This window comes from Lithobates pipiens, unplaced genomic scaffold, assembly GCF_037356315.1.
Source record: "Lithobates pipiens isolate NorthernLeopardFrog02 unplaced genomic scaffold, aLitPip1_a1.2 Scaffold_28, whole genome shotgun sequence".
In the NCBI taxonomy this organism is placed as follows: domain Eukaryota; kingdom Metazoa; phylum Chordata; class Amphibia; order Anura; family Ranidae; genus Lithobates; species Lithobates pipiens.
Window position 1 is genome coordinate 17,481,971 of NW_027507789.1, and position 25,889 is coordinate 17,507,859.

The window sequence follows — 25,889 nt, forward strand, 5'->3', positions numbered from 1 at the left end:
AGTGATGAATGGACACAGGAGTGATGAGCACCAATTACTCACTGTGTTTATTCAGAAAAGGAAGGGGCCAGTAAATGACAGATTTACTGGCTCCTTCCCCTGCTCTCTATCCTGAAACATCCCCCTGTGTGCCCCCAGCAGCTGCCAGCGGGAGAGGAGGGAAGCCGGCAGCACTACAGGAGAAAGGGGCACACAGTGGGGCCCGGACAGCGGATTGAAGGGACCAACCCCCCTGCAGTGCAGCCAGAGGGAAGAGGTGGAGAAGCTGGCGGCACTGCAGGGGGAGGTAGAAGAGGATCGGTGTCTGCAATAAGACAGTACAGCCAGGACTGCTGCTCAGCAGGTGCCCGGGCCACCCTTTTTGAACTGATGGTGCCCAGGTCCAGTACAAGGGGGCTGGCTGTACTGCCTTATTAGCGACCCTGGATTCCTATCTCTCCTTCCTCTGCTATCTGCATGAGTTACTTCTGATAGTTTATGTCCACACCACAGAACTCTGGAGACAACTTACTTCCACCCACCCTTCCACCCAGCAGCAACCACTGTATTTGTAGGACTGCTGTCTCCTATGGCAACTGAACTTGTAACAGTCAATAAAGATCTTTACATGTAACTCACAGTAACCTGGTATGGATCTTCTCTCACATCTCACAGTGTGCCACTGTAGATCTTCACTCACTGAGCTTCCAGTCTCACCCTAGACTTCCAGATCCCAGTCGTCACTGAATCCCCTGAGCTTTTCCACAGCTACCACGCTGTATATTCCTCAACCATCACCCTGGCTAACCCGCTGGGTCCCTGGCTTGGCATTTGCTGAAGCTTTCCCACGGCTAGTGAAAAAAGCTGCTCTGGTACTTCTTCAGGCTTCCATAAACTGGCCTCTGATAACAGGAGGGATGGCCCCTTAGTGGCGACTGCTTCCTCTTTACCTCTGGCCTTGACCACTGGCAACCGGAGTGGTTGTCCCTGATGGCAACTGTTTCTCCTTTGCCTGTACAATAACTTGGTTTCCCGTCCGGCTGAACCTCTGCAACTCGGTTGGACTCCAAGCCTGATATCCCAACCCTACGCTGCTTCTCCAGCTCCTGGATAGGCCTCAGACAGCCTAGCAGCCAGGTGCTCCCGGGATAGGTCTCAGGCATCAGGCCTACCGGAGCATTTCAAAACACGTCCGCCTAGACAGCTGTCCAGGTGGCACAGAACCCCCCGATCACCTAACTCCACCCAAATAAATAGGCTCTCCCAACATGCCAAGGGGCTAAAGAAACCCCTGCCGATTGGCTGAGACAACCCATCCACTCGTAGTCTGAATTCGCTATGCCCTTGTCAATCCAATGTCACCGGCAACAGTGCCACTCAGTGACAGAAGAGAGAAGTGCATCAAACTCGGATTTAGGGAAAATTCAGAGGAGCTTCTAACAATTAACCAGGACACTTACCCCCTGAAGACTAAATTTGTAAACACCAGTGTGTTACAAGTGCCTATGTTTAGTGTGTGTGTGTTTGTATGTATGGGTGTCTGTGTATGTGTTTATGTTTGTATGTATGTGTTCCTACGAATGGGTGTCTGTGTATGTGTGTGTGTATGTTTGTATGGGTAGTTGTGTCTGTGTGTGTATAAATGTTAATGTATATACGTGTGTGTATGGGTGTATGCAAGTATGTGTGTGTGCTTGTACGTATGGGTGTCTGTGTGTGTGCGTGAATGGGTAGGTGTGTTTGTGTGTGCAAAAGTGTCAATTTGTATATATGTGTGTGTATGGGTGTATGCATGTATGTGTATGTGTATGAATGTATATGTATATGTGTGGGTGTGGGTGTATGCATATATGCGTGTACGTATGGATGTCTGTGTGTGTCTGTGCATTTGCGTGTATGGATAGGTGTTAATGTGTATGTGTGTGTGTGTGCCTGTGTTTATGTGTGTATAAGTGTTAATTTGTATATATGTATGTGTGTGTATGGGTATATGCATGTATGTGTATATGTGTATGTATGTATGTGCATATATATGTATGTTTATGGGTGTATGCATGTATGTGCATATATATGTATGTTTATGGGTGTATGCATGTATGTGTGTACGTATGGATGTCTGTGTGTGCGTGCATGTGCGTTTATGGGTAGGTGTGTTTGTGTGTGTATAAGTGTTAATTTGTATATATGTGAGTGTGCGTGTGTATGGGTTTATGTAAGTGTGTGTGTGTGTGTTTGTACATTTGGTGTCTGTGTAATGTGTGTGTATAGGTAGGTGTGTTTTTTGTGTGTATAAGTGTTAATGTATACTGTATATGTATGTATGGGTAGGTGTGTCTGCGTGTGTATAAGTGTTAATGTATATGTGTGTGTATGGGTGTATGGATCTACAGTATCTCAAAAAAGTGAGTACACCCCTCACATTGTTGTAAATATTTTATTGTACCTTTTCATGTGACAACACTGAAGAAATTACACTTTGCTACAATGTAAAGTAGTGAGTGCTGTCCCCTCAAAATAACTCAACACACAGCCATTAATGTCTAAACCGCTGGCAACAAAAGTGAGCACACCCCTAAGTGAAAATGTCCAAATTGGGCCCAATTAGGCATTTTCCCTCCCCAGTGTCATGTGACCCGTTAGTGTTACAAGGTCTCAGGTGTGAATGGGGAGCAGGTGTGTTAAATTTGGTGTTATCGCTCTCACTCTCTCATACTGGTCACTGGAAGTTCAACATGGCACCTCATGGCAAAGGACTCTCTGAGGATCTGAAAAAAAGAATTTTTTCTCTACATAAAGATGGCCTAGGCTATAAGAAGATTACCAAGACCCTGAAACTGAGCTGCAGCACGGTGGCCAAGACCATACAGTGGTATAACAGGACAAGTTCCACTCAGAACAGGCCTCGCCATGATCGACCAAAAAAGTTGAGTGACGTATGAGTGCTGCCAGCTTTGCTGCAGAGGTTAAAGGGGTGGGGTCAGCCTGTCAGCCTGTCAGTGCTCAGACCATACACCACACACTGCATCAAATTGGTCTGCATGGCTGTCATCCCAGAAGGAAGCCTTTTCTAAAGATGATGTACAAGAAAGCCGGCAAACAGTTTACTGAAGACAAGCAGACTAAGGAAATGGATTACTGGAACCATGTCCTGTGGTCTGGTGAGACCAAGATAAACGTATTTGGGTCAGATGGTGTCAAGCGTGTGTGGGGGCAACCAGGTGAGGAGGGCAAAGACAAATGTGTCTTCCCTACAGTCAAACATGGTGGTGGGAGTGTCATGGTCTGGGGCTGTATGAGTGCTGCCGGTACTGGGGAGCTACAGATCATTGAGGGAACCATGAATGCCAACATGTACTGTGACATACTGAAGCAGAGCATGATCCCCTCCCTTCAGAGACTGGGCCGCAGGGCAGTATTCCAACATGATAACCACCCCAAACACACCTCCAAGATGACCACTGACTTGCTAAAGAAGCTGAGGGTAAAGGTGATGGACTGGCCAAGCATGTCTCCAGACCTAAACCCTATTGAGCATCTGTAGGGCATCCTCAAACGGAAAGTGGTGCAGTACAAGGTATTCAACATCCAACAGCTCTGTGATGTCATCATGGAGGAGGGGAAGAGGAATCCAGTGGCAACCTGTGAAGCTCTGGTGACCTCCATGCAGGGCCGGATTCCCCACAAGGCCACCGAGGCCAGGCCTTGGGGCGGCAGGGGTGACAGGGGCGGCCCGTGCTACTTGCTAATTGGGGCCCCGATGACAGCTTTGCAGAGTGCGAGGCTGTAATCCTGATCTAGCCAGCAGGGAGGGGGCGGGGCCGGGAGCTCCACTGATGCGCTGACTCCGCCCCATGTAGCCTCGGAAAAGAAGGGCTGTAGTTAGAGCAGTGATCGGAATGGGAGTGTCAGTGGAGCTCCCGGCCTCACCCCCTCTATACTGGCTGGGGAAAACAGAGGTCCGGAGGCGGGGCCAGAAGCTCCACTGACGCGCCCACTTCGATCACTGCTCTAACTACAGCAGCTCTGTTCCGAGTGGAGCTCCCGGCCCCGCCCCCTCCCTGCTAGCTAGCGCGCAAATACAGGCTCCTGTGTCCTCTGTGCACTCTCTCTGCAAAGCGGTCATTGGGGCCCGTTGAAGCACCTGCCCCCTGGATTATCCATGATATCTGATATGCTTGTATTCACTCTGCTTTTGTGAGTAGCCATTTGGCTTTGGTTTTTACATTTATTAAATAGTGATATTTTTTTTTCTGGTAATCTCATGCAGTATGTCTGCAGTCTCTTATAATCCTGTGCAGTATGTCCACAGCCTCTTATAATCCTGTGCAGTATGTCTGCAGTCTCTTATAATCCTGTGCAGTATGTCTGCATGTCTGCAGTCTCTTATAATCCTGTGCAGTATGCCCACAGTCTCTTATAATCTTGTGCAGTATGTCTGCAGTCTCTTATAATCCTGTGCAGTATGCCCACAGTCTCTTATAATCTTGTGCAGTATGTCTGCAGTCTCTGATAATCTCATACAGTATGTCTGCAGTCTCTGATAATCTCATACAGTATGTCTGCAGTCTCTTATAATCCTGTGCAGTATGCCCACAGTCTCTTATAATCTTGTGCAGTATGTCTGCAGTCTCTGATAATCTCATACAGTATGTCTGCAGTCTCTTATAATCCTGTGCAGTATGTCCACAGCCTCTTATAATCCTGTGCAGTATGTCTGCAGTCTCTTATAATCCTGTGCAGTATGTCCACAGCCTCTTATAATCCTGTGCAGTATGTCTGCAGTCTCTTATAATCCTGTGCAGCATGTCCACAGCCTCTTATAATCCTGTGCAGTATGTCTGCAGTCTCTTATAATCTTGTGCAGTATGTCTGCAGTCTCTTATAATCTTGTGCAGTATGTCTGCAGTCTCTTATAATCTTGTGCAGTATGTCTGCAGTCTCTTTTAATCCTGTGCAGTATGTCCACAGTCTCTTATAATCCTGTGCAGCATGTCTGCAGTCTCTGATAATCTCATGCAGTATGTCCGCAGTCTCTGATTATCTCATGCAGTATGTCCACAGTCTCTGATAATCTCATGCAGTATGTCCGCAGTCTCTGATAATCTCATGCAGTATGTCCGCAGTCTCTGATAATCTCATGCAGTATGTCTGCACTCTCTGACCCTCTCCTGTAGTATGTGTATTAATGTGCTGCTTTACTTGCTCAATTATTTGGGATTGCTCCACTGCCCAGTGAGTGTTATTGATGTGCATTAAAGTATAGCAATCAGACTGACCAGTTTAGCTTTACTTGCCATTGAGTCAGAACAATACTTTGTCCTACGAAGATATTATTGATGAGTTTGCCAAAAGAAAAGTTAGAACTAAAAAATGTCTTACTGCTATAATCTTTAAAAGGCATTTTCTGCATTACAGAGTATTTTCAGTCTGTACATTTAAAGGCAGTTATTTTCAGTGTTCTTGTGTGTGGAGATATGTTTTTAATTGATCTATTTGATCTATTGTAGCAGTCATCGATAAAGGATGAGAATGGTGGTGTGTGTGTGGTGGGGGGGCGGCGGCGGCGGCATTGAAGGACCCGGCCTTGGGGCGGCAAAGGGAGTAAATCCGGGCCTGGGTGTACTCACTTTTGTTGCCAGCGCTTTAGACATTAATGGCTGTGTGTTGAGTTATTTTGAGGGGACAGCAAATGTACACTGTTATACAAGCTGTACACTCACTACTTTACATTGTAGCAAAATGTCATTTCTTCAGTGTTGTCACATGAAAAGATAGAATAAAATATTGACAAAAATGTGAGGGGTGTACTCACTTTTTTTTAGATACTGTATGTGTGTGTTTGTATGTATGGGTGTCTGTGTGTGTGTGTGTGTGTGTGTGTGTGTGTGTGTATGTATGGGTAGGTGTGTGGGTGTATGGGTAGGAGTGCTTGTGTATGTATAAGTGTTAATTTGTATACATATATGTGTGTGTATGTATATGGGTGTATGCATGTATGTGTATATGTGTGTGTGCATGTATATGGGTATATGCATGTATGTGCATATGTGTGTGTGCGTGTATATATGTATGTGTGTACGTATGGATGTCTGTGTGTGTGTGTGTGTGTGTGTGTATATATGGGTGTACGCATGTATGTGTATATGTGTGTGTGCATGTATATGGGTGTATGCATGTATGTGTATATGTGTGTGTGCTTGTATATATGTATGTGTGTACGTATGGATGTCTGTGTGTGTGTGTGCATGTGTATGGGTAGGTGTGTTTGTTTAGAAGTGTTAATTTGTATATATGTGTGTGTTTGTACATATGGTGTCGGTAGGAGTGTTTTTGTGTGTATAAGTGTTAATGTGTATACATGTGTGTGTGTGTGTATGTGTGCATGTCAGTAACCATTATATCTCAGTCTAATTTTACGATCAGTCCAGAACAAGTTGACTATCTCACTTGATTACACACAACCACACCTTATTTCTTAATTGATTACCAAAAAAAAATGAATGGAGACATTTAGATACTGACTGATTATTTATTTGCATCTAGAGCCTAAGAAAACTATAAAGTGGGTTTCATATTTACAAACACAGCTCATATTTTATGAACATCCTTTGTAAATATCTTCTTTTCGGTCCGTTTCATTACTCTTCTACCTTCTGCAGAGAAAAAAAAAATATATGATTTAGATACAAAAATAATGACGAAAACTTCTAGTCTACAGTTCAGGGATTCATCATTTTGATTCTGGAGTTATATTGCAGTATATTTTGACATTGTATAAATGAAGGTAAATAATGATCCTCTATAAGAGAACTCTACTTGCCTTGCTGATATCCCGGCTCTTGACTCTCAGTTTGTTGACCTGGGACTCAGCAATGTCGGCGCGCTCTTCAGCCTCCTCCAACTCATGCTGGGTTTTCCTGAACCTAGACATATGTGCATTGGCTTGTTCCTCCTACAAGGAAAGTGATGTGATGGGAGGTTATGAATTATTTCAAAGGAAACTACGGACTCTTAATGTCTAGAAATAACCCTCCACCCCATAAAAATTGTACTTACAGATTCCTCAGCCTGTCTCTTGTAGGCTTTGACCTTCAGCTGCAGTTTGTCTACCAGGTCCTGAAGCCTGAACACATTCTTCTTGTCCTCCTCAGTCTGTAAAGTAGAGAATCAATATGAGATATAGAATATAAAGTTCAAATAGAATGTTTCATCTCTAAGAAACACGGTATATACCTGGTAAGTCAGTTCCTTGACTCTCCTCTCATACTTGCGTACACCCTTGATGGCATCAGAGCCCCGTTTTTGTTCAGCTTCAAGCTCGTTTTCAAGTTCACGCACCTAAAAAAAAAAAAGGAAATGATATCACTGTGTTAAACATGTCAAATACATATTCATTATCAAATACTGTAAATATATAAAAGACCGCTTACCCTGCTCTCCAGTTTTTGCAATTGCTTCTTGCCACCTTTCATTGCCAGTTGCTCAGCCTCATCCAGGCGATGTTGGAGATCCTTCACAGTCTGTTCAAGGTTCTTCTTCATCCTCTCGAGGTGAGCGCTGGTGTCCTGCTCCTTCTTCAGCTCTTCAGCCATCATGGCAGCCTATAAAATAAAAGAGCAAGCACATTAACAAAGATCTTCGCCCCTGTACACACGGTCGGAGATTTCCACAACCAAATCCGTCGGATTTTGTCCATTGGATCTTGTCCGAAACTGTTGCATACACACGGTCGGACAAAGTTGGCGAAAAATCTGATCTTTCAGAACGTGATGACGTAATTTTTGTTACGATGGGACTACATTCGGACTAGTAGCCAATAGCTTTGATGTAGGAATTTGATCTGAGCATGCGTGGCACTTGGTCCAATCAAAATTCTCTACACATGACGGAGTATGTCCGACCGGCCCAGTTGGTCGGGAAATATTTCCAACATGTTGGAAAATTGGGTATGACGGATATTCCGACGAAATCAGTCCGATGCATACCACACACAATCGGATTATCCAACGACACGGTCAGATAGGACACATTCCGACGGATTCTCCGACCGTGTGTACAAGGGCTTCTACATATAGGATCAACTAAAATATCTTCCAAAGCATAGTTTGGGAAAGTTACGTTGACATATTGTTTTGAAATTGCAATAGTTTGAATAGGAAGCTGCAAATGGTCGTGTGAGGCATGTATTTCATTACCATGCGATTTACTAATTATGGATGAATTGGGACTTACATCTGTGATTGCCTTCTTAGCTTTGTCATCTGCATTCCTGCATTCTTGGATAGCTTCATCCACTTCACTTTGGAACTGAGAAACATCAGCTTCAAGCTTCTTCTTAGTGTTGATCAGACTGGTGTTCTGTTGGATAAAGATACCCAAAAAGTTGTCACGTGTTCTGTTATTGCTTTATTCAGATTTGTTAGGAATGAGCCGTCATCGTTACCTGTGTATGTAGAAGTTGGACACGTTCGGTGACATCGAGCAGCTCGTGCTCAGCCACTTTGCGACCACGCTCTGTCTGTTCCAGGGCAGACCTCATCTCTTCAATTTCTGCTTGCATGAGATTGTTTCTCCTCTCCACAATAGCCAGCTGTTCCTTAAGGTCATCATTTCCTCTAATAGCATCATCAAGATGCAGTTGGGCATCCTAAATTGAAGGAACACAGTGTTGCTGATTATGATATTTTTGTAAAGCCACAAAAAAGGTAAGCATTCATGAAGGTAATTATTTTATACCTTGAATTGTCCCTGGACATTCCTAAGCTGTTTCTGGGCCTCAGCTGCCTGTCGGTTGGCATGGCTCAGTTGGATCTCCATCTCATTGAGATCTCCCTCCATCTTCTTCTTTAGTCTCAGCGCATCATTCCTGCTTCTGACCTCAGAATCTAGGGAAGTCTGCATGGACTCCAGGGCCCTCTGGCTATTTCTCTTGAGCTGTTCAATCTCTTCCTCCTTTTCAGCCACCTTTCTGTCAACCTCAGACTTCACCTGGTTCAATTCAAGCTGTACACGGAGGATCTTGGCCTCTTCATGTTCCAGAGATCCCTAAATGTTACAAATTTGTAAATACGAAGATCTATGAAGACTCAGTGGTTTATGTATAGTGGCCATAATGTGTTTTTTTTTTCCCTCTGAAATGCAATATGGACACCAGATGGCACTCATGATGTAGGAATTACACATATTTAAGAAAAATAGGCAATTTTTTGTATTGACTGCTAGTACAGCAAAAATTTTATACATAGAGCCCAAAATATCAAAGAGTTTTAAAGCATAACATTGTCCAGTCTGCCTACCTCAGCTTCTTCCAGTGCTGATTGCAGCTCAGATTTTTCCTGCTCAACCTGTTTCTTGGCTTTCTCAATCTCATGGATGCTCTTTCCAGACTCGGCAACTTGCTCTGTCAGATCTGAGATCTCCTCTACAATCGTAAGAAAAGAGCATATTTTGCCATAGTCAGGATCAAAGAACCTTCAAACACTACTTTTGTGCAAACAAAAATATATGACCAAACAAATTCAGTGCTGGTGGCCAAAATTACAAAGAAAGTCACTTTATACAATAATTATGTTCCAAAATGATAGTTTCTTTGCTCCTCCCCTATGTTAAATGTAAAGTTGGACATACGTTGGAGGTTCTTGTTTTCCCTCTTCAGTGTCTCAAGCTGGTCGAGTGCTTCCTCATAGTTGTTCTTCATCTTGAAAACTTCTGTGCTGAGACCTCTAGATTCCTTTTGAGCAGCTTCAAGTTCAGCCTGGGCCTCCTCATACTTCTGCTTCCATTCAGACAGGACCTATTCAATGCAAAATAATATTTTTTTATTTCATAAGTTCAGACCACTACACTTACATCAAAATCTTCTCTTGCTTCTATTTTTTAGCACACCTTGTCAAAGTTCCTTTGCTTCTTATCCAGAGCGGCACATGCTGAGTTGGAACGTTCTACATCCACCATGAGATCCTCTACTTCACATTGTAGTCTCTGTTTGGTCTTTTCCAGAGAAGCACATTTAGAGTTGACAGCCTCAATTTGTTCTTCAGCCTCTTGCAGACGCTGGGCCAGCTTCTTCCTGTTATGCAAGAGATGATATTATAGAGATGAGATTATAGAGATGATATATATAATGCTCACAAAAAATTTACATTACAAAGATAAAATTGCTTATCTGTGGATGTCAGAATTTCACTATCGCATTATTTGAAATAAATATCATCTTCCACTGGTGGAAGATGATCATCAGTATCATTTTCCACTGGTTGAAACTTGAACAACTTTAACTCTAATTCAATTCACATTGAAGGATATCATTCAAAAGCCTCTACACCATTTATTTTAAAAACCTGACAGAATCTTACTTGGCCTCTTCCAGTTCCTCTGTGCGCTGAATGGCATCTGTCTCATATTTTGTTCTCCATTGAGAAACCTCACTGTTGGCTTTGGAGAGTGAACGCTGAAGTTCACCCTTGGCTTCCTGTTCCTCTTCATATTGCTCCCTGAGAAGGTCACAGTCATGGCGGGCAGACTGAAGTGCATGAGCAAGGGCATTCTTGGCCTTGAAGGTAAAGGGACATTTTATAAATGTAAGACAAACAGTCTTCTATTATAGCATTAAAAATAGCTGACAAAAAATTATGATCGATTAATGACAAGTATGTAAGGTTTAGCATTATTTACAAGCATGGCATACACAATTCATTATGGGCATTCAAGGACTGTTTTTCTGCATTAAAGTTTAGACCTGCAGCCTGCTTCCAGGTATAATTGTATATGTTGTAGTAGTAAATATCAGCCCGGTATGAACCAACATACTACTCACCTCTAGTACAATGCCCTGCCCCCTCTACAGATAGGCACCCAGATATTGGTGCTGTGAGATATTTTCAAATGCCAACAGGGTAGGTATTTAATGGTTAGGTACGTGTTGGGTAAAGGTTAATGGTAGGCTTAGGTTAAGGGCAAATGGTGGGTAAAGGTTAATGGTAGGGTTAAGTTAAGGGCAAATGGTGGGTTAAGTGTTGTCTTCTCACAGTCTAGTCAGAAACTGAAATTCTGTACTGATTTCCAAAGAGCCCATATAAGAGCAATTTACCACGTGGGCTTCTATAAGGGAATATCATTAATGATTGTGCTCCAAGTCAACATGAGCCCTGGGAGAAGTCTGAAAATGACACTAAGCAATTGTTAGCCTTAAAGTTTCTGTGAAAAGCTGCAACACAAGCTGTCCTAATTTAATGATGGGCGGATGTAGGAAAGGCTTACATTATTAATGAAATTATATTGTATGTGTTGGGTATGCACCAGTTAAATGAATTCCTAAAGGTACCATTCCCAACAATTTTAGTGAATTGTCCTAAACACACCAGTCATAAGAACTATGTCAGATGAATAGTAAGAGTTGATTTTTGGCCCTTATCATTAAACTTTATTTTTGCAAAAGCATATACTTAAGATAGTGTTTCACAATTTTTTTTGTGTATGGCCAAAGTACCTTGGTCTCCTCCTCAAGCTGTCTCTTCAGCTCCTCGGTTTGTTGGGTGAAGGCTTGTTTTCCTCTAGAGAGCTGAGAGACAAGAGATTCTTTTTCCTCCAGCTGACGGGTATATTCACCTATTTTATAAGAATAACATTGTAGTTAAGCATATTTTGTGAATCTGTTATGTGTCATCTTTTTTACTCTTGGCATTCAAAAATTACCATTTTCTGTATGAAGACGTGCTTTTTGAGCATTTAAGTCATTAATTACTCTCTGATGCTCATCTTCTTTGGCTTTAGTTTCACTGTATTGGTCCTCAAGAGTTCTGCACATCTTCTCTAAGTTGGCCTACAAGGTAAATCAAAGTCATTATTTCCAGTATTCAGAATTGTATTGGTTGGCAATAAAAGCCAATGTAGTATTTTATTTACCTTGGACTTAGAGACACTATCCATGTTGCTGGCGAGGTCATCAATCTCCATCTTCAGCTCACTCTTCTCCTTTTCTAATTTCTGTTTGACTCTTTGAAGGTTGTCTATTTGTTCTCCAAGTTCAGCTACACTATCAGCGTGCTTCTTCCTAAGTGCTGAAGCAGTGGCTTCATGCTGCAAGGTGGCCTCCTCTAGGTCTCGTCTCATTTTCTGGAATTCTGCTTCACGTTTCTTGTTCAGTTCAATCTGAGCAGATGTTGCCCCACCAGCTTCCTCTAGACGCTCGCTGATCTCTTCAAGCTCTCTGGAAAGGTCTGCGCGTGTTTTCTCAGCCTTGGCACGAGCTGCTCGCTCTGCCTCTATTTCTTCTTCAAGTTCCTCAATGCGGGCCTAATGTTAACACAAATTGACATTTTCTTATAACACAGTTGATAGGAAAAGCACAAAGTTGGTATTGTCATGTTTGTTGGAAAAAATCTACCTGAAGCTCTTTGATTTTTTTCTGCAATTGTGCACCCAAGGCCTGCTCATCTTCAATTTTACTTTGAAGCTGGCTAATTTCAAACTCCTTCCTGTTAAGTTAGAAGACAGACTTATGTGAGACTTCAAGGTATGAAATGGTGCACAAAACAACACAAAATCTAAATTATACAAAACATCAACAACAGGGGGAAGTGGGACACCCAGTTCCCTACATATCTGATTAAAATGTCTTACTTTTTAACTTTTTCATCCAGCTGTTGCCTTTCATTTTCCAGGTCCATTGTTGATTCCTGAGACAACTTCAGATCACCCTCCAGCTTCCTCTTTGCTCTCTCCATGTCCATGCGGAGCTTCTTCTCTTGTTCAAGAGATCCCTCCAGCTACAAGAAAAGAAAACTTGTTCAAACGTGTGACATTTTTATATAACTTTTAGCACCAGTATATATTTTTTATACTTCCACATACATCATCAACTTGCTGCTCCAGCTTGGTCTTGGCCTTGCTCAGAGTATTGACCTTGTCCTCTTCTGCTTGTAGATCATCCAGAGTTTGTTGATGGGCTTCTTGAAGGGCTTTCTTTTCTTTAGAAAGTTTGGCAATGTTCTCATCAAGAACAGCCATTTCTTCAGTGAGGTTCTTAACCTACATTTCAAATTATATTTAAGTGTGATTACCCCAAAACATTAGCTGCAAATAACATAGTTGGGTAACTCTTAACTGTTGATGTTGAAGAGTACCAAGTAGAAAATGAAAATACCTTGTTTTCTGTAGCATGCTTCTCTTTCTCTACTTTGGCCAAAGTCAGTTCAAGATCATCAATGTCCTTTTTCAGCTCAGAACATTCATCTTCAAGTTTCCTCTTTTTGGCTGTCAGCTCTGCATTTGATTCTTCTTCATCTTCTAGTCTCTCATTGGCCTCCTTGATTTTGGCCTCCAGTTGAATCTTGGCTTTGATGAGACCCTCACACCTTTCCTCTGCATCTGCTAGGCCCTCAGATTCCTGGGAAGTACATTTAATTATAGGTATAAATTGTTATTCTTAGATTGTGTATCATGCAAGGTTTTTTGGTCTGAAGCGTTATTATAAATGGGTAAACACTTACAGATGCAACTTGGAGCTGCAGGTCATTCTTCTCTTGAATGATGGCTACCATTTTCTCTTCAAGCTCCTTCTTCTTTGCCTCTGACTTGGCCAGAGCCTCCTTTGTCTTCTCAAACTCTTCCTTCATGTTGGCCATTTCCTTCTCAGATTCAGCGCTCTTTAGCAAAGGCTTGATCTTGAAGTAGAGTTTCATCCATGGCCAATGCTTGACATTCATGAAGGAGCGGACATTGTACTGGATGCAGAAGATGGACTCTCTGGAACAAAATGTAGCACTCAGAGTCAGATTAGACATATCTGGTTTAAAAATTGATTAAGTTAAGAACAAAGAACTTGAAGGTACCTCCTCTCCATCATTTTCCTGAACTCAACCCTCATGAGATATCCTCTGCAAATGGCCTGAGTACGAGTAATCAGTTGTGCCAACTTATCATCTCGCATCTCCTCAAGGACACCCAGCAGACCAGCTTTAAAGAACACCTGTGCATCAAGTCAAATAAAATAATATTATATTGTTTTGCTTGTACTATTTGATTACCTAAAATTGCACAAACCGTAAAAATACCTTAGTGTGTCCAAATTTGTACTGTGTGTGGTCAACATCAATGGATCCAAGAAGCTTCTCAGAAGCCTTTTTGCTGTCAATAAACTGGCCTTCTGGGATGGCACTTGCATTCAGGACCTTGTAACTGTATTACAAAGAGTAACACATTTGTAAACTAAACTAAATAGAACTTCCTTAACTTCACACTTTTGTTATGGTATGTTAATTCCATATGCACACTTAGGGGAGGTTTACTAAAACAAGAGCACTCAGAATCTGGTGCAGCTGTACATGGTAGCCAATCAGCTTCTAACTTTAGCTTGTTCAACTAAGCCTTGACAATAAAACCTGGAAGCTAATTGGTTTCTATGCAGAGCTGCACCAGATTTTACACTCTCCAGTTTTAGTAAATCCCCCCCTCAGTGTCCGATGTGGCCCATACCGTTGTTTGAAGTCACCGTAGATGATTCTGCTGGGGAAGCCTTTCCTGCAGATCCTGATGCCCTCCAGCACCCCGTTACACCTGAGCTGGTGCATGACCAAATAATGATCCATAGCACCTAAAGATAACAATTTTTAATTGTTAAAGAGAATCCACAGTATTTAACAGATTTAAAATTGTAAGCTGGTGCATAAGCAAATGATGAACTATAATATCTAAATTAAGGAAAAAAATCTGAATCAATATTTTAACAGGAATTATGTTTCCTATCAAATCAAATAATTTTGTTCAGCTGACCTGGGGTCTTGGTTTCATTGGGGATCAAGCAGCGCACAAAATGAGGGTGGGTGCTCCTCAAGTTTGACATCAATTTGTTCAAATTCTCCTGTGGGTTGAGCAGTGATAATTGTATCATTAAAGCTAAAGAAATGCACTAAACTATTGGTATTCTAATTCATATTTTTTTTTTTAAATGTTTACCCTGAAAAGAGCAGACACAGTCTGGAAAGAGGAACCCTTCTTCTTGCCACCCTTCTTTGAACCGGAATCTGTAAAAAAAAAAAAAAATGTAAGTTAAGTTAATATACTGTATAAGAAGACTGACTAGGATGCTGTATAGTGATTAACATGTTATTGATTCGAGCAGATGATGAAACCATGTAATACCTGCGTCAGTAGCATTATGGCCAGAATACAGGAAGGATAAGAGTTTTACTGAAGACTTCTGGTAAAGCTGAATGACACTGTCATTCAGTGGGTCCTTATTCTTGTCCAGCCAGCCACTGATGTTGTAATCCACAGTTCCAGCATAGTGGACCAGGGAGAAGTGAGCGTCAGCTTTGCCTTTGCCAGGTTTGGGTTTTTGGAAGTTGTTGGACTTGCCCAAATGTTGGTCATACAGCTTGTTGGTGAAGGACTGGTCTGTTGCCTTGGGGAACATGCACTCCTCTTCAAGGATGGAGAAGATACCCATAGGCTAAATACAAAACAGTAAATCTTAAGAAACTTGGTACTGCTGAAGCATATTACTAATGACATTAGTGCTCAAAATATGTAATGTTACTGACAAATGCCAATTTTTATATTAAATACCTTTTCAATAAGCTCAATGCAGGCAGCCAAGTCCATGCCAAAGTCAATGAACTCCCACTCGATGCCTTCCTTCTTGTACTCCTCTTGTTCCAGCACGAACATGTGGTGGTTAAAGAACTGTTGCAGTTTCTCATTGGTGAAGTTGATACAAAGCTGCTCCAAGCTGTTGTACTATTCAAAAGAATACAATATAATGAGTTAACTTCTTCCAATGAAGACAAGTACATAACAGGACATTCATTAACCAAGTCATTTTACTCACATCAAAGATCTCAAAGCCGGCAATATCCAAGACGCCAATATAGTGCTGCCTTGCTTGCTTGGTGTCCAGCTGCTGGTTGATACGAATGACCATCCACAAGAACATCTTCTCAAAGACAGACTTGGCCAGGGCACCAACGTTGTTGTATACCTAAAGATCAAAGATGACAATGAGGCTTCTGTTTTATCAATTTTAAAAACAAAAAAAAAAATTATATGGAAGCAAAAAAGTGAAGTTTACCTGCTGGACAGTTTGACCTTTGGTGACAAATTCATTTCCGACTTTGACCCTGGGGTAGCACAGAGCTTTCAGGAGATCAGCTGAGTTGAGGCCCATTAGATAGGCAATCTTGTCAGCCTCTGAAGAATAGTAATATTTGTTTTAATGTCTTGAATAAATCAATTCAAACGATAGAGATTATGTTTAAAGAGCATAATAATAAGTAATATCGCTCTGTCTTTTTTTGGTACATTAATAAATAATAACAGTTTTTCTAGTGCTAATAAAGGATTCACTTAAAATCACAGCCGGCTTTCCACAGTCCACATGTCTGCACCAAAGACAGGCGAAGAACCGGCCCAGGTGAGGACAGCGCTGGATGCCTGGACTAGTAAATGTCCCTTTTTTTTTAAAAGTCAGCAGCTGCAGTATTTATATATTTTTTTTTGAATGACCGAAGATGCTCTTTAATTCTCACCTTCTGTGCCGTCTGGCTCAGCCTGCTCCTCTCTTTGCTTCTGCTTGAACTTCATGTTACCGTAGTGCATCACAGCGCCGGTCATTTTGTAAATCCCTACCTTCTCGTCTGGGTTGAAGCCCAGGATGTCAATGGCACTCTGTTAAACAAAAACTCAGTAGATTAAACGTCTCCTTGACTGTAACACATTAATATATACACTGCATTTGGTAAATCAAAGCGTTAAAAGTATAATGTTGCAGAGAGTCCACTTACATCGGTGGCCATTAATTCTTCTTGATCATCTATGCTGGCCACGGTGATCTCACCTTGGCTGACAAAGTGGAAGTCATAGGGGTTGGTGGTAATCAGAAGCATGTCTGGAATAAGGAAGGGATGCATGTTTTTTTTTTTTTTTTGTTGCAGACATTACAGTCATTTTAACTAATAACCAGCCTTGAGAAACCAGGTTTTTTTTCTTAATATGATTTTAGGTCCATCTTAAAGCGGAGGTCCACCCTAAAGTGGACCTTCCGCTCATCGGAACCCTCCCCCCCTCCGGTGCCACAATCGGCACCTTTCAGGGGGGAGGGGGGTGCAGTTACCTGGATAATCCAGGTAACTGCACCCACTTCCGGGATAGCTCTCTGCGGAAAGGGGCGTAACTTACGCCCCTTCCCGCAAGTGCCCCGCCCCTTCCCGCAAGTGCCCCGCTGCCTGCTGGGAAACACACAGATCCCAGAAGCAGCGGGGAGCGTCCTTATTGCGCCACGCGATTCGCGCATGCGCAGTAGGGAACTGGGAAATGAAGCCGAAAGGCTCCATTTCCTGATTCCCATACCCAAGATGGCGGCGGCAGGACCCGACAGACGACCTACAGATCGGCTTCGGGTGCCGACATCGCGGGCGCGCTGGACAGGTAAGTGTCACTATTTTAAAAGTCAGCAGCTGCAGTATTTGTAGCTGCTGGCTTTTAAAAAAAAAAAAAAAACGCGGAGTCCCGGTGGACTCCCGCTTTAAGGTTTACATCCCAGATCACAAGTCACCAATTCAGTGACAATTTTCTATTCCTTGTCAAAATTTTCTGATGTTTATTTGTATATATTCTCCAGATCTAATCAGTCACTTTAACGGTTTTCCTAAGACCAGTCCTTCCAAAATTCATACACCACTTTGCCCTTGTACACACGGTCGGAGATTCCGACAACCAAATCCGTCGGATTTTGTCCGTCGGATTTTGTCCAGCGGATTTTGTCCGAAACTGTTGCATACACACGGTCGGACAAAGTTGTCGGAAAATCCGACGTGATGACGTTATTTTGTTACAACGAGACTACGTTCAGGCTAGTAGCCAATAGCTTTGGTCTAGGAATTTGATCTGAGCATGCGTGGCACTTTGTCCGATCGTTATTCTCTACACATGATCGGAGTATGTCCGATCGGAGCATTTTGTCAGAAAATTTTTCCAACAAGTTGGAAAACTTGGTCCATCGGATACTCCGACGGAAACAGTCCGATGTACACCACACACAGTCAGAATATCCGACAAAACGGTCCGATCGGACACATTCCGTCTGAATCTCCGACCGTGTGTACAAGGGCTAAGGGTTGTATTATACATTTTCTCAGAGTTGGTTGCAGTGAAATCTTTGCCAAGCTGCTTTGGACAATACAATCCCTCTCCTTGTTGGATACTTATGTTATGGAAAAAGTAGCAGCAGGAGTGAGACTTCAGAGCAGAACCAAGAGATCTCCCCACTGGAGCCCCCCAAGAGATTTAAGAAGCAGAGTTATGATTCAGTCTAGCCCTCTGCAGAAACAGACTTTCATTTGATGGACTTTTATGTTTTTACACAAAGAGGTTAATAAATAGGTATTCCTTATCATCACTTACCAATCAGCTCGGGCCTTTTGTTGGACATGATCTGGTAGAAGATGTGGTAGCTCCTCTCAGCAGACAACTGGAATGTTACTCTGGATTTTTCCAGTAGATCTAGAACAATTAATAATCAATGGCTCTCATAAGGTAAGATTGTCATACAACATATATATTTGAAACAGTTTACCTCCCTAACTTTGGTCAGCCATGTACTGCAATCATGATATTTGTCAGGTCTATGCACTTCCTGTAATTATACTGTTTGGAATTTTGGTAAAAAGAGTAAGTGGGCATTATGTGCCACCTGTTATAAGGCTAGCAGCAAAATAGTTCAAATATACTTACAAATCTTGCCACCTAAACAGTGAGCTGCATAGGTAATATTCCCATGTTTATGTCTTCTACTAGATAGGTAAAAAGGAGACCACATGTGTTTGAGCTATGTATTAAGTCTCCTCCATTCTGGGAAACAACATAAAACCCTTCCATGGTGGATCTATCATAACTCTTTAAATAGTAAACCATTTCGAGATTAGCCCTAGATTTTGGCCAGTGAGTGAGATATCACAGGATCAGCACAGCACAGTGCACCTGCCCCCAGCTTGCAGGTAAAATCGCTGGTATGACCAATCTGGTATGACCAATGTGGTATGGTATGGAGAGAACAGAAAATAACTGCTTGGTGGAGATACCAACAATGACCTGTTTCTAGATCTCCTGAGTCCCCCCCCTTTTTTTTTTTTTTAGTTTGACTGTCCCTGTTTTTACAAGTAAATTATCTCCCCTACAAGACTTACATGTCTCAATATCAGCAGAGGACAGTTTTCCTGTGGTCCCAAAGTGGATTCTGATGAATTTACCCTAGACCAGAACAAGAAATACCAGTCAACTGGCAATTTTCTTTTCAATGCAAAAAGGAGAAGTATAAGGTTAAAATAGGTAGAACTTACAAAACGGGAAGAGTTGTCATTCCTCACAGTCTTAGCATTACCAAAAGCCTCCAGCAGTGGGTTAGCCTGGATGATTTGATCCTCCAGATTCCCCTATAAAGGTTTAAAACAAAATAGTTTCTGTGTTTGTTCTATTAGCATCATTTTCAATGCTTAGAAGGAAATGGAAGCTACAGACCTGGATTTTTCCAGTTTGCTGTGGCTCGTCCTTCTTTTTCTCACCAATAGCTGCAATTGTTGCAAAGTACTGGATTACACGTTTCGTGTTGACAGTCTTTCCGGCACCAGATTCTCCACTGTAGGTTAAAAAGAGGTAACAAAAATAGAATTAAAAAATAGTTATCTCTTGCACAACTCATGTTTACAACGTAAAGCAACATAGATTCAATTATATATTTTAAACTTACGTAATCAGAACAGACTGGTTTTCACGATCTGTTAACATGAAACAGGGTGAAAGTAAACATTACAACCCCATTATATGCAAATATAGCATGTTAATCTATGTGAGAGCTTGCTAATTAATATGTTATGTGAATTTGCCACTTATCTTATACATATTGTACTTTCTTTTTCTGGGGTTTGGATTGTAAAACTGTGGCCTTTTAAAAAGGTCTATGTAATGATTTGAGTTAAACATCTAGAGCAGCCATTCTCAACCAGGGTTCTGTGGCACCCTAGAGTTCCTCCAGGGGTTGCTAAGGGGTTCCTTGAGCTGTGGTTGATTGACCTCTCATCTGTTGGTTCCTATATAATTCCAAGTCCATTACCATTTGGCAGAGCCAAAGGCTACATGGAGTCAAGCCCGACTTGTGGAAGCCAAAGACTATCTACATGTTGATCTGAGCCACTGTGGAGCCTGTTCCAGGCCTACCTCCAGCCACTTGCAAGGTGGTCTGGAGGAATGTTTCTTCAAAGAGACTTACCAACATGCACAAAGATCTGGCATGGATGAAAATCCAAGGGTGGGTGCCCACTCAGGACATGTATGCATGCCAGAAACCTGTGCAGATACAGACACTGCCCTTTCTGCATCATCAAGGAGGATACTGCTTTGCATGTTTTCTGTGAGTGCCCCTTTGCACAGGACCTTTTGAGGGCCTTGGAACCAGAGCTCAATGACTTTGTGCTACAGCCATTACTCACTTTGGTGTGCTGAATGGACTATTCTGTAGGGCTTTTACTCAGGAGGACATTGATGGTGCCTGGCAGGTGATGTGCTGCTTTAAGAATACTTTATGGTGTGTCTCGTCCAGCAGCGGGAGAGGATGTCCATTGAGGACTGTCGCAGACTGGTTCACAGTCTGCTCAGAGACTATAACCTGATAGATGTCAAGGAGGAAGAGGACATCTGAATATCTCCCCTTCCCCCACTCTCCCTTGCGTTTTTATCCTTTCACTAAACCTTTGGGCCTGTGAACTCTTTTCCCATCCCCTATGCCTTGTCCCTACGCCCCATCATACCAGTTGCTTATTAAATTGTATTGAATTATGTTTGAAACTTTGCATGCTTTCTTTTCAGTCGCGGTGCCATGCAGGACGTGTGGGACAGGGGTCTAACTCAGGGCACTGCATGACACTAATAGTCTTTTTAGCTGTCTGTAAGGGTGGCACTCTGACTAAAACTGTAAGGGGGGCATTCTTACCACTAGCAACCAATGCAAGGGACACTTTTTTCCACCGACCCTGAATAAATAATTATAGCAGTGTTTCCCTGAGGCCTGAAGATAATTGCAAGGGCTCCTCTGGGGTAAGAAGGTTGAGAAAGGCTGAAATAGAGCATTTTGTTTTCTATCTGCTTTGAAACATCTTAATGAAAGGTTTACATTTGGCCACACTTCCAGAAAGTACTCTACGTATATGAATCTAGTGTTGTCTGCTAGCAAGTAAACCCCCAGTACTCACCAGTCAACATGGCCTGATAGGCATTATCAGAGATGGAGAAGATGTGTGGTGGGGCCTCCTGACGCTTCTTCCCTCTGTATCCAGCAACAACCTCTGGGTTGTACACAGGCAGCCACTTGTAGGGGTTGACTGTGGCACAGAAAAGGCCAGAGTAGGTCTGCAGAGATCACAGAAAAAACTTAGCGACACCAGGAATTTGTCATGGAGTCAGATCCAGAGGACTGAGCTGGCTGAGAGACTTACGTAGATCATCCAGGCTGCATAACGCTCTTTGAGGTTAAACAGGACAGATGGTTCGTTCAAGTGGGTCATCATGGCCATGTCTTCAATCTTATCGTACTTTGGAGGGTTCATGGGGAAAATTTCATCTTCCTTCACTGTTGCACTCTACAGAACAGCATGGGGCAATAAAAACATGACTGTGTGCATTTATTACAGATTATATTAAATACAACCCAAGCTGATAATTTGATTTTTTCAACTTACGGTGTTGTCTTCTTTCTTTACGGTGACCTTTCCCCCTTCTCTGCCGGTGACAACGCCTTTCACGTACATTTGCTTGGGGTCAATCACAAAGACATTTGTTTTGGCATCAAAGGGGCGGGTCTGAGCCGCAATTCTCTCCTTATCTGACTTTCGGAGGTATTGGGCGGCCTCCCCAAACACAGCCATCTCACCGTCACCCATGGCTGCTGGCTTTCTGTATGGAGGAAATAAAAGCGTCAGCTTCTAACAGGACAATAACTAGGTGTATTGGGGCCCCATAGCAAAATCATTAATGGGCCCTCATGTCCCTTTATTCTTCATGGCAAAGCAATTCCTCTAGTTAGTACGAATTACTTTAAGAACAATTGCTATAGGGGGGTCCCAACATTAAATACATTATTTGTATTCAAATGTGTTAGACAAATAATATTGCTCTACATGGATTTATCTTCAAGGCTACACAGGGCCCATAGCATGGTCTACTATTTCAGTAGTTATCCTCTAGACTTTTAGAGTGGTCAGTATGACACCTTCCTGACATATTGAGAGAGATTTACTAAAACTGGAGCCCTCAGAATCTGGTGCAGCTGTGCATGGTAACCAATCAGCTTCTAACTTCAGCTTGTTCAATTAAGCTTTGACAATAAAACCTAGAAGCTGATTGGATAGAATTCACAGATGCACCAGATTCTGTATGCAACCGTTTTAGTAAATTCCCCCTATGTCATCAAAGTATTGTTATTTCAGAAAGCTTTAAAGAGAATAACATTTGAATTAATGTTCTGCTAACTCCTTATTCTATAACTGTTGTTAAAACATTTGTGATGTGATTAATTGTATGCAATCTAAAGAAATTGTAATTTATTAATTATTTTAATTACATGGGACAAAAAATTGTAAACTTTACAGAGGCAATGTACCAACCTTGTGTCCTTCTAAGATGGAAAAATATTGTTCAAAGTATTTCAGCTATGGAAAAAAAAATATTCATTAAAAAAATGGCAAATTGATTTCTTATGTTTCCTACTTCTTATTTATTCACATCTCTCTAACTCTTTCTTTCTTTCTTTCTTTCTTTCTTTCTTTCTTTCTCTCTCTCTCTCTCTCTTTCTTTCTTTCTATCTTTCTCTCTCTCTCTTTTTTTCTTTCTTTATTTCTTTTTTTCTTTCTCCCTCCCACCCACCTCATAAATGTTAAAAATATTTTTTATAATTGTACATGATAAAAACTTAACACTATTAGGCAAGTTTGAATAAAAATAAAATACCTTTATGAATGTATTTTATTTTTATTTTTTTTTAGCCTATACAATTCAAGTTATTTTTATATCAAGTCACTTCTTGCTGCTTCTGTAATTTTTTAACCTCATCATTTTTAGCTACTGAATTTAATTGTACTCAAATACTGTATTTCTAAACTTAGACCACAACATTTTTTATTTATAACATGTATAGTTAGCATTGAAATATTGTTTAACCAAAAACAATTCTAAAGGTATTTTTATATCAAGTCACTTATTGCTGCTTCTGTAATTTTTTAACCTGATCATTTTTAGTTACCGGATTTAATTGTACTCAAATACTGTATTTCTAAACGTAGGTAACTAAATTATTTATTTTCAACATTTATAATTAGCATTGAAATATTGTTTAACCCGAAAACAATTCTAAAGGCCATTTTTTATATCCGGTCACTTATTGCTGCTTCTTTAGTTATTTAATCAGATCATTTTTAAATACTGAATTTAAATATACCCAGATATTGTATTTCTAAACTTGGTTCAATATATATTATATAGCTGTTATTTAAAAAAAATTGGACATTTTTTTTACACACACATATAAATATATATATATATATATATATATATATATATATATATATATATATATATATAAAATTAAATAAATATATAAATATATATATATATAAAAGCAATGTGTAATTCTATATATTTATAGCACACTGTAACCCTTTTTACATTTAATAATAAAAAATAAAAATAATAATTTGCATGTCAGTCTTTGATTAAAGTTCTAATTGGCTAACTTTTTGAGTGGTTGGAGTAGAAAAAAGATCTAATTATATTAATTGTTGGTTATAAAATATATACGTTTTATAGAAGCATGGAGGTTGATTTACTAAAGGCAAATATACTGTGCACTAGAAGTGCAGTTGCTCCAGATCTGAAGGGAAGCTCTGCTTATTTCTATCATCCAATCATGCGCAAGGAAAAATGCAGTTTATTATTTTACTTGCATGTTCCCCTCAGACCTAGAGCAAAACTTGCAATGCGCAGACTATTTACCTGACTATCAACCCCATTGATACGTAAAACAAGTTTTTTTTTTACTTTTTGTCTAAGTGTAGATCTAAGTTAAACCCAAGCAAGTTTCTCTACTTTTTATGTTTTTTTTTTATTTTTATTTTTTTCTTAGTATAGATCCACGTTTATCCCAAGCAAGACTCCCTACCTCTTCTGGAAGTCTGTTAAGCATCTTCCACTCTTTCAGTGAATTTTTTTTTTTTTTTAAATATAAAATAAAATTTAAAATAAAATATAAAAAGTTAATCATGATCCTTACTAAAAAAAATAAAAAAAAAATAAAAATTTTTTTACTTTTTAATTAAACATTTCTACTTTTTTTTCAAGTCTGTCTTAAAAAAAAAAAAAAAAAATTCTAAATGATTCTCTATGTGAGGATTAACAATAGCAGGACTTGCTTGCTTGTGGAGATGAGTGTGAGCACAGTGGACAGGATGCTGTGTGTGGTGCAGTGCTGCTGAGCTGGAATGAGATACCACACAGACGCAGGGACCGACTTACCTCTAGATGCAGAGCCAGTGAAGGATAAGTGGGTCTGTGCCTTGCTAATACTTTTATATAGTGAGATCTGCTAGACCAGCATTATTGGCTCTCTATATTTGGAGATTAAATATTAAAGGCTCTCAGCTGCGAATGTGTCGATGCTGTAATTTTACTTCTGTTGACCACTGTGAGATACAAGATACGCCCAGTACATGAAGACCAGCGGCCATATGGGCGATCCATTTATTTTTCTATTTTTTTTTTTTTAATGTAACGTGTCACCTGCTATGTGTTTATATCTCCCGTCTTCCCAATATAGAACGCTGATCTGAAACTGAATCGAGCAGCTCAGTGTCGCCAGAAAACCTGGAGAAAATTCTGTCTATTTCTCAATGAACTTGTATTACAAGTGTACATACGTTCCAGGGTGGGTATCACTTTCAGGAGGGCACAAGTGTTTGTGCTGACGGTGGTGGCGCACGGACTTTGTAGGAACGAGGACATTTGAAAATATGAGAGTAGATCTGTGGGATTGTTAATAAAAAAAAATAATTAAATTAGGGAAAACTCTGAGAATTATGCAAAAAAAAAAAAAAAGTCTGCTATTTTGACATATATTTTTTTACAGTAGAGAATTTGTTTACTTGTCAATTCTGCTGTCTTCGGATTGCTATTTGTAACCTGTTTGTTTTTCACTTATTTTGTAAAATTTTTCAATAAAAACAATTGAAAGAGAAATTCCTTCTGGATCTTTTTATCCACCCTCCCAAAAACCTAAAAGAAAAGCAAAAATCCCCCCCCCCCCCCCAAAAAAAAAAATCAATAAAAAAAATCAATCCCTTTTAAAAAAAAGTTGTGTTTTTTTTTTTCCCTATTGGTCTGATTTTTATCCCGTATCCAATATAAAATAAAAAATAAAAAATCTTTTAATCCCATTTAGGACGACTATTAAGATATTTTTTTTAAATATATATATAGGTTCCAAAGTACACTATTTTGTCAAAAGGACGCACATGTACAGTGAAACCTCGGATTGCGAGTAACGTGGTTTACAAGCGTTTTGTAATACAAGCTATTTAAATTTTAAAAAACCCTGACTCGATTTGCGAGCGTTGATAAGCAGGATTCAAGCCGCTGGGGGTGTGCAGTACCGCATTTGGCCAGAGATGCGGGGGGGGGGGGGCGTCGGAGGCGCTCGGGAACACTCGGAGACACATCATTCCCGAGTGTCTCTGGCACCCCCCGAACCTCTGGCCACATGCGGTACTGCATACACCGGTGCCTCCGCACTTCTGGTCACATACAGTACTGCATACACCGGCGCCTCCGCACTTCTGGTCACATACAGTACTGCATACACCGGTGCCTCCGCACTT

The 25,889-nt window shown here is 40.9% G+C and overlaps 1 protein-coding gene across 1 annotated transcript; it reads right to left on the reverse strand.

Annotated features, from left to right (window-relative positions):
- Window positions 1–6,494: 6,494 nt before the first annotated feature.
- Window positions 6,495–22,680, reverse strand: LOC143935144 (myosin-4-like). Its single transcript, XM_077458789.1, has 40 exons — window positions 22,629–22,680; window positions 21,705–21,918; window positions 21,462–21,605; window positions 21,219–21,375; window positions 19,721–19,748; window positions 19,492–19,609; window positions 19,314–19,406; window positions 19,161–19,224; window positions 18,379–18,477; window positions 16,761–16,864; window positions 16,506–16,644; window positions 16,049–16,167; window positions 15,809–15,958; window positions 15,547–15,717; window positions 15,121–15,430; window positions 14,935–15,002; window positions 14,752–14,839; window positions 14,455–14,572; window positions 14,034–14,157; window positions 13,812–13,948; window positions 13,470–13,725; window positions 13,124–13,366; window positions 12,832–13,008; window positions 12,601–12,746; window positions 12,365–12,455; window positions 11,884–12,273; window positions 11,674–11,800; window positions 11,468–11,586; window positions 10,335–10,531; window positions 9,865–10,048; window positions 9,607–9,772; window positions 9,276–9,400; window positions 8,716–9,024; window positions 8,423–8,626; window positions 8,212–8,337; window positions 7,410–7,580; window positions 7,213–7,317; window positions 7,036–7,131; window positions 6,800–6,931; window positions 6,495–6,632 (listed from the first exon to the last, which is right to left on the reverse strand). The coding sequence occupies exons 2-40, from the start codon at window positions 21,903–21,905 to the stop codon at window positions 6,618–6,620; spliced, it is 5,811 nt and encodes a 1,936-aa protein (XP_077314915.1). The 5' UTR covers window positions 21,906–21,918; window positions 22,629–22,680; the 3' UTR covers window positions 6,495–6,617.
- Between the last annotated feature and the right edge of the window lie 3,209 nt (window positions 22,681–25,889).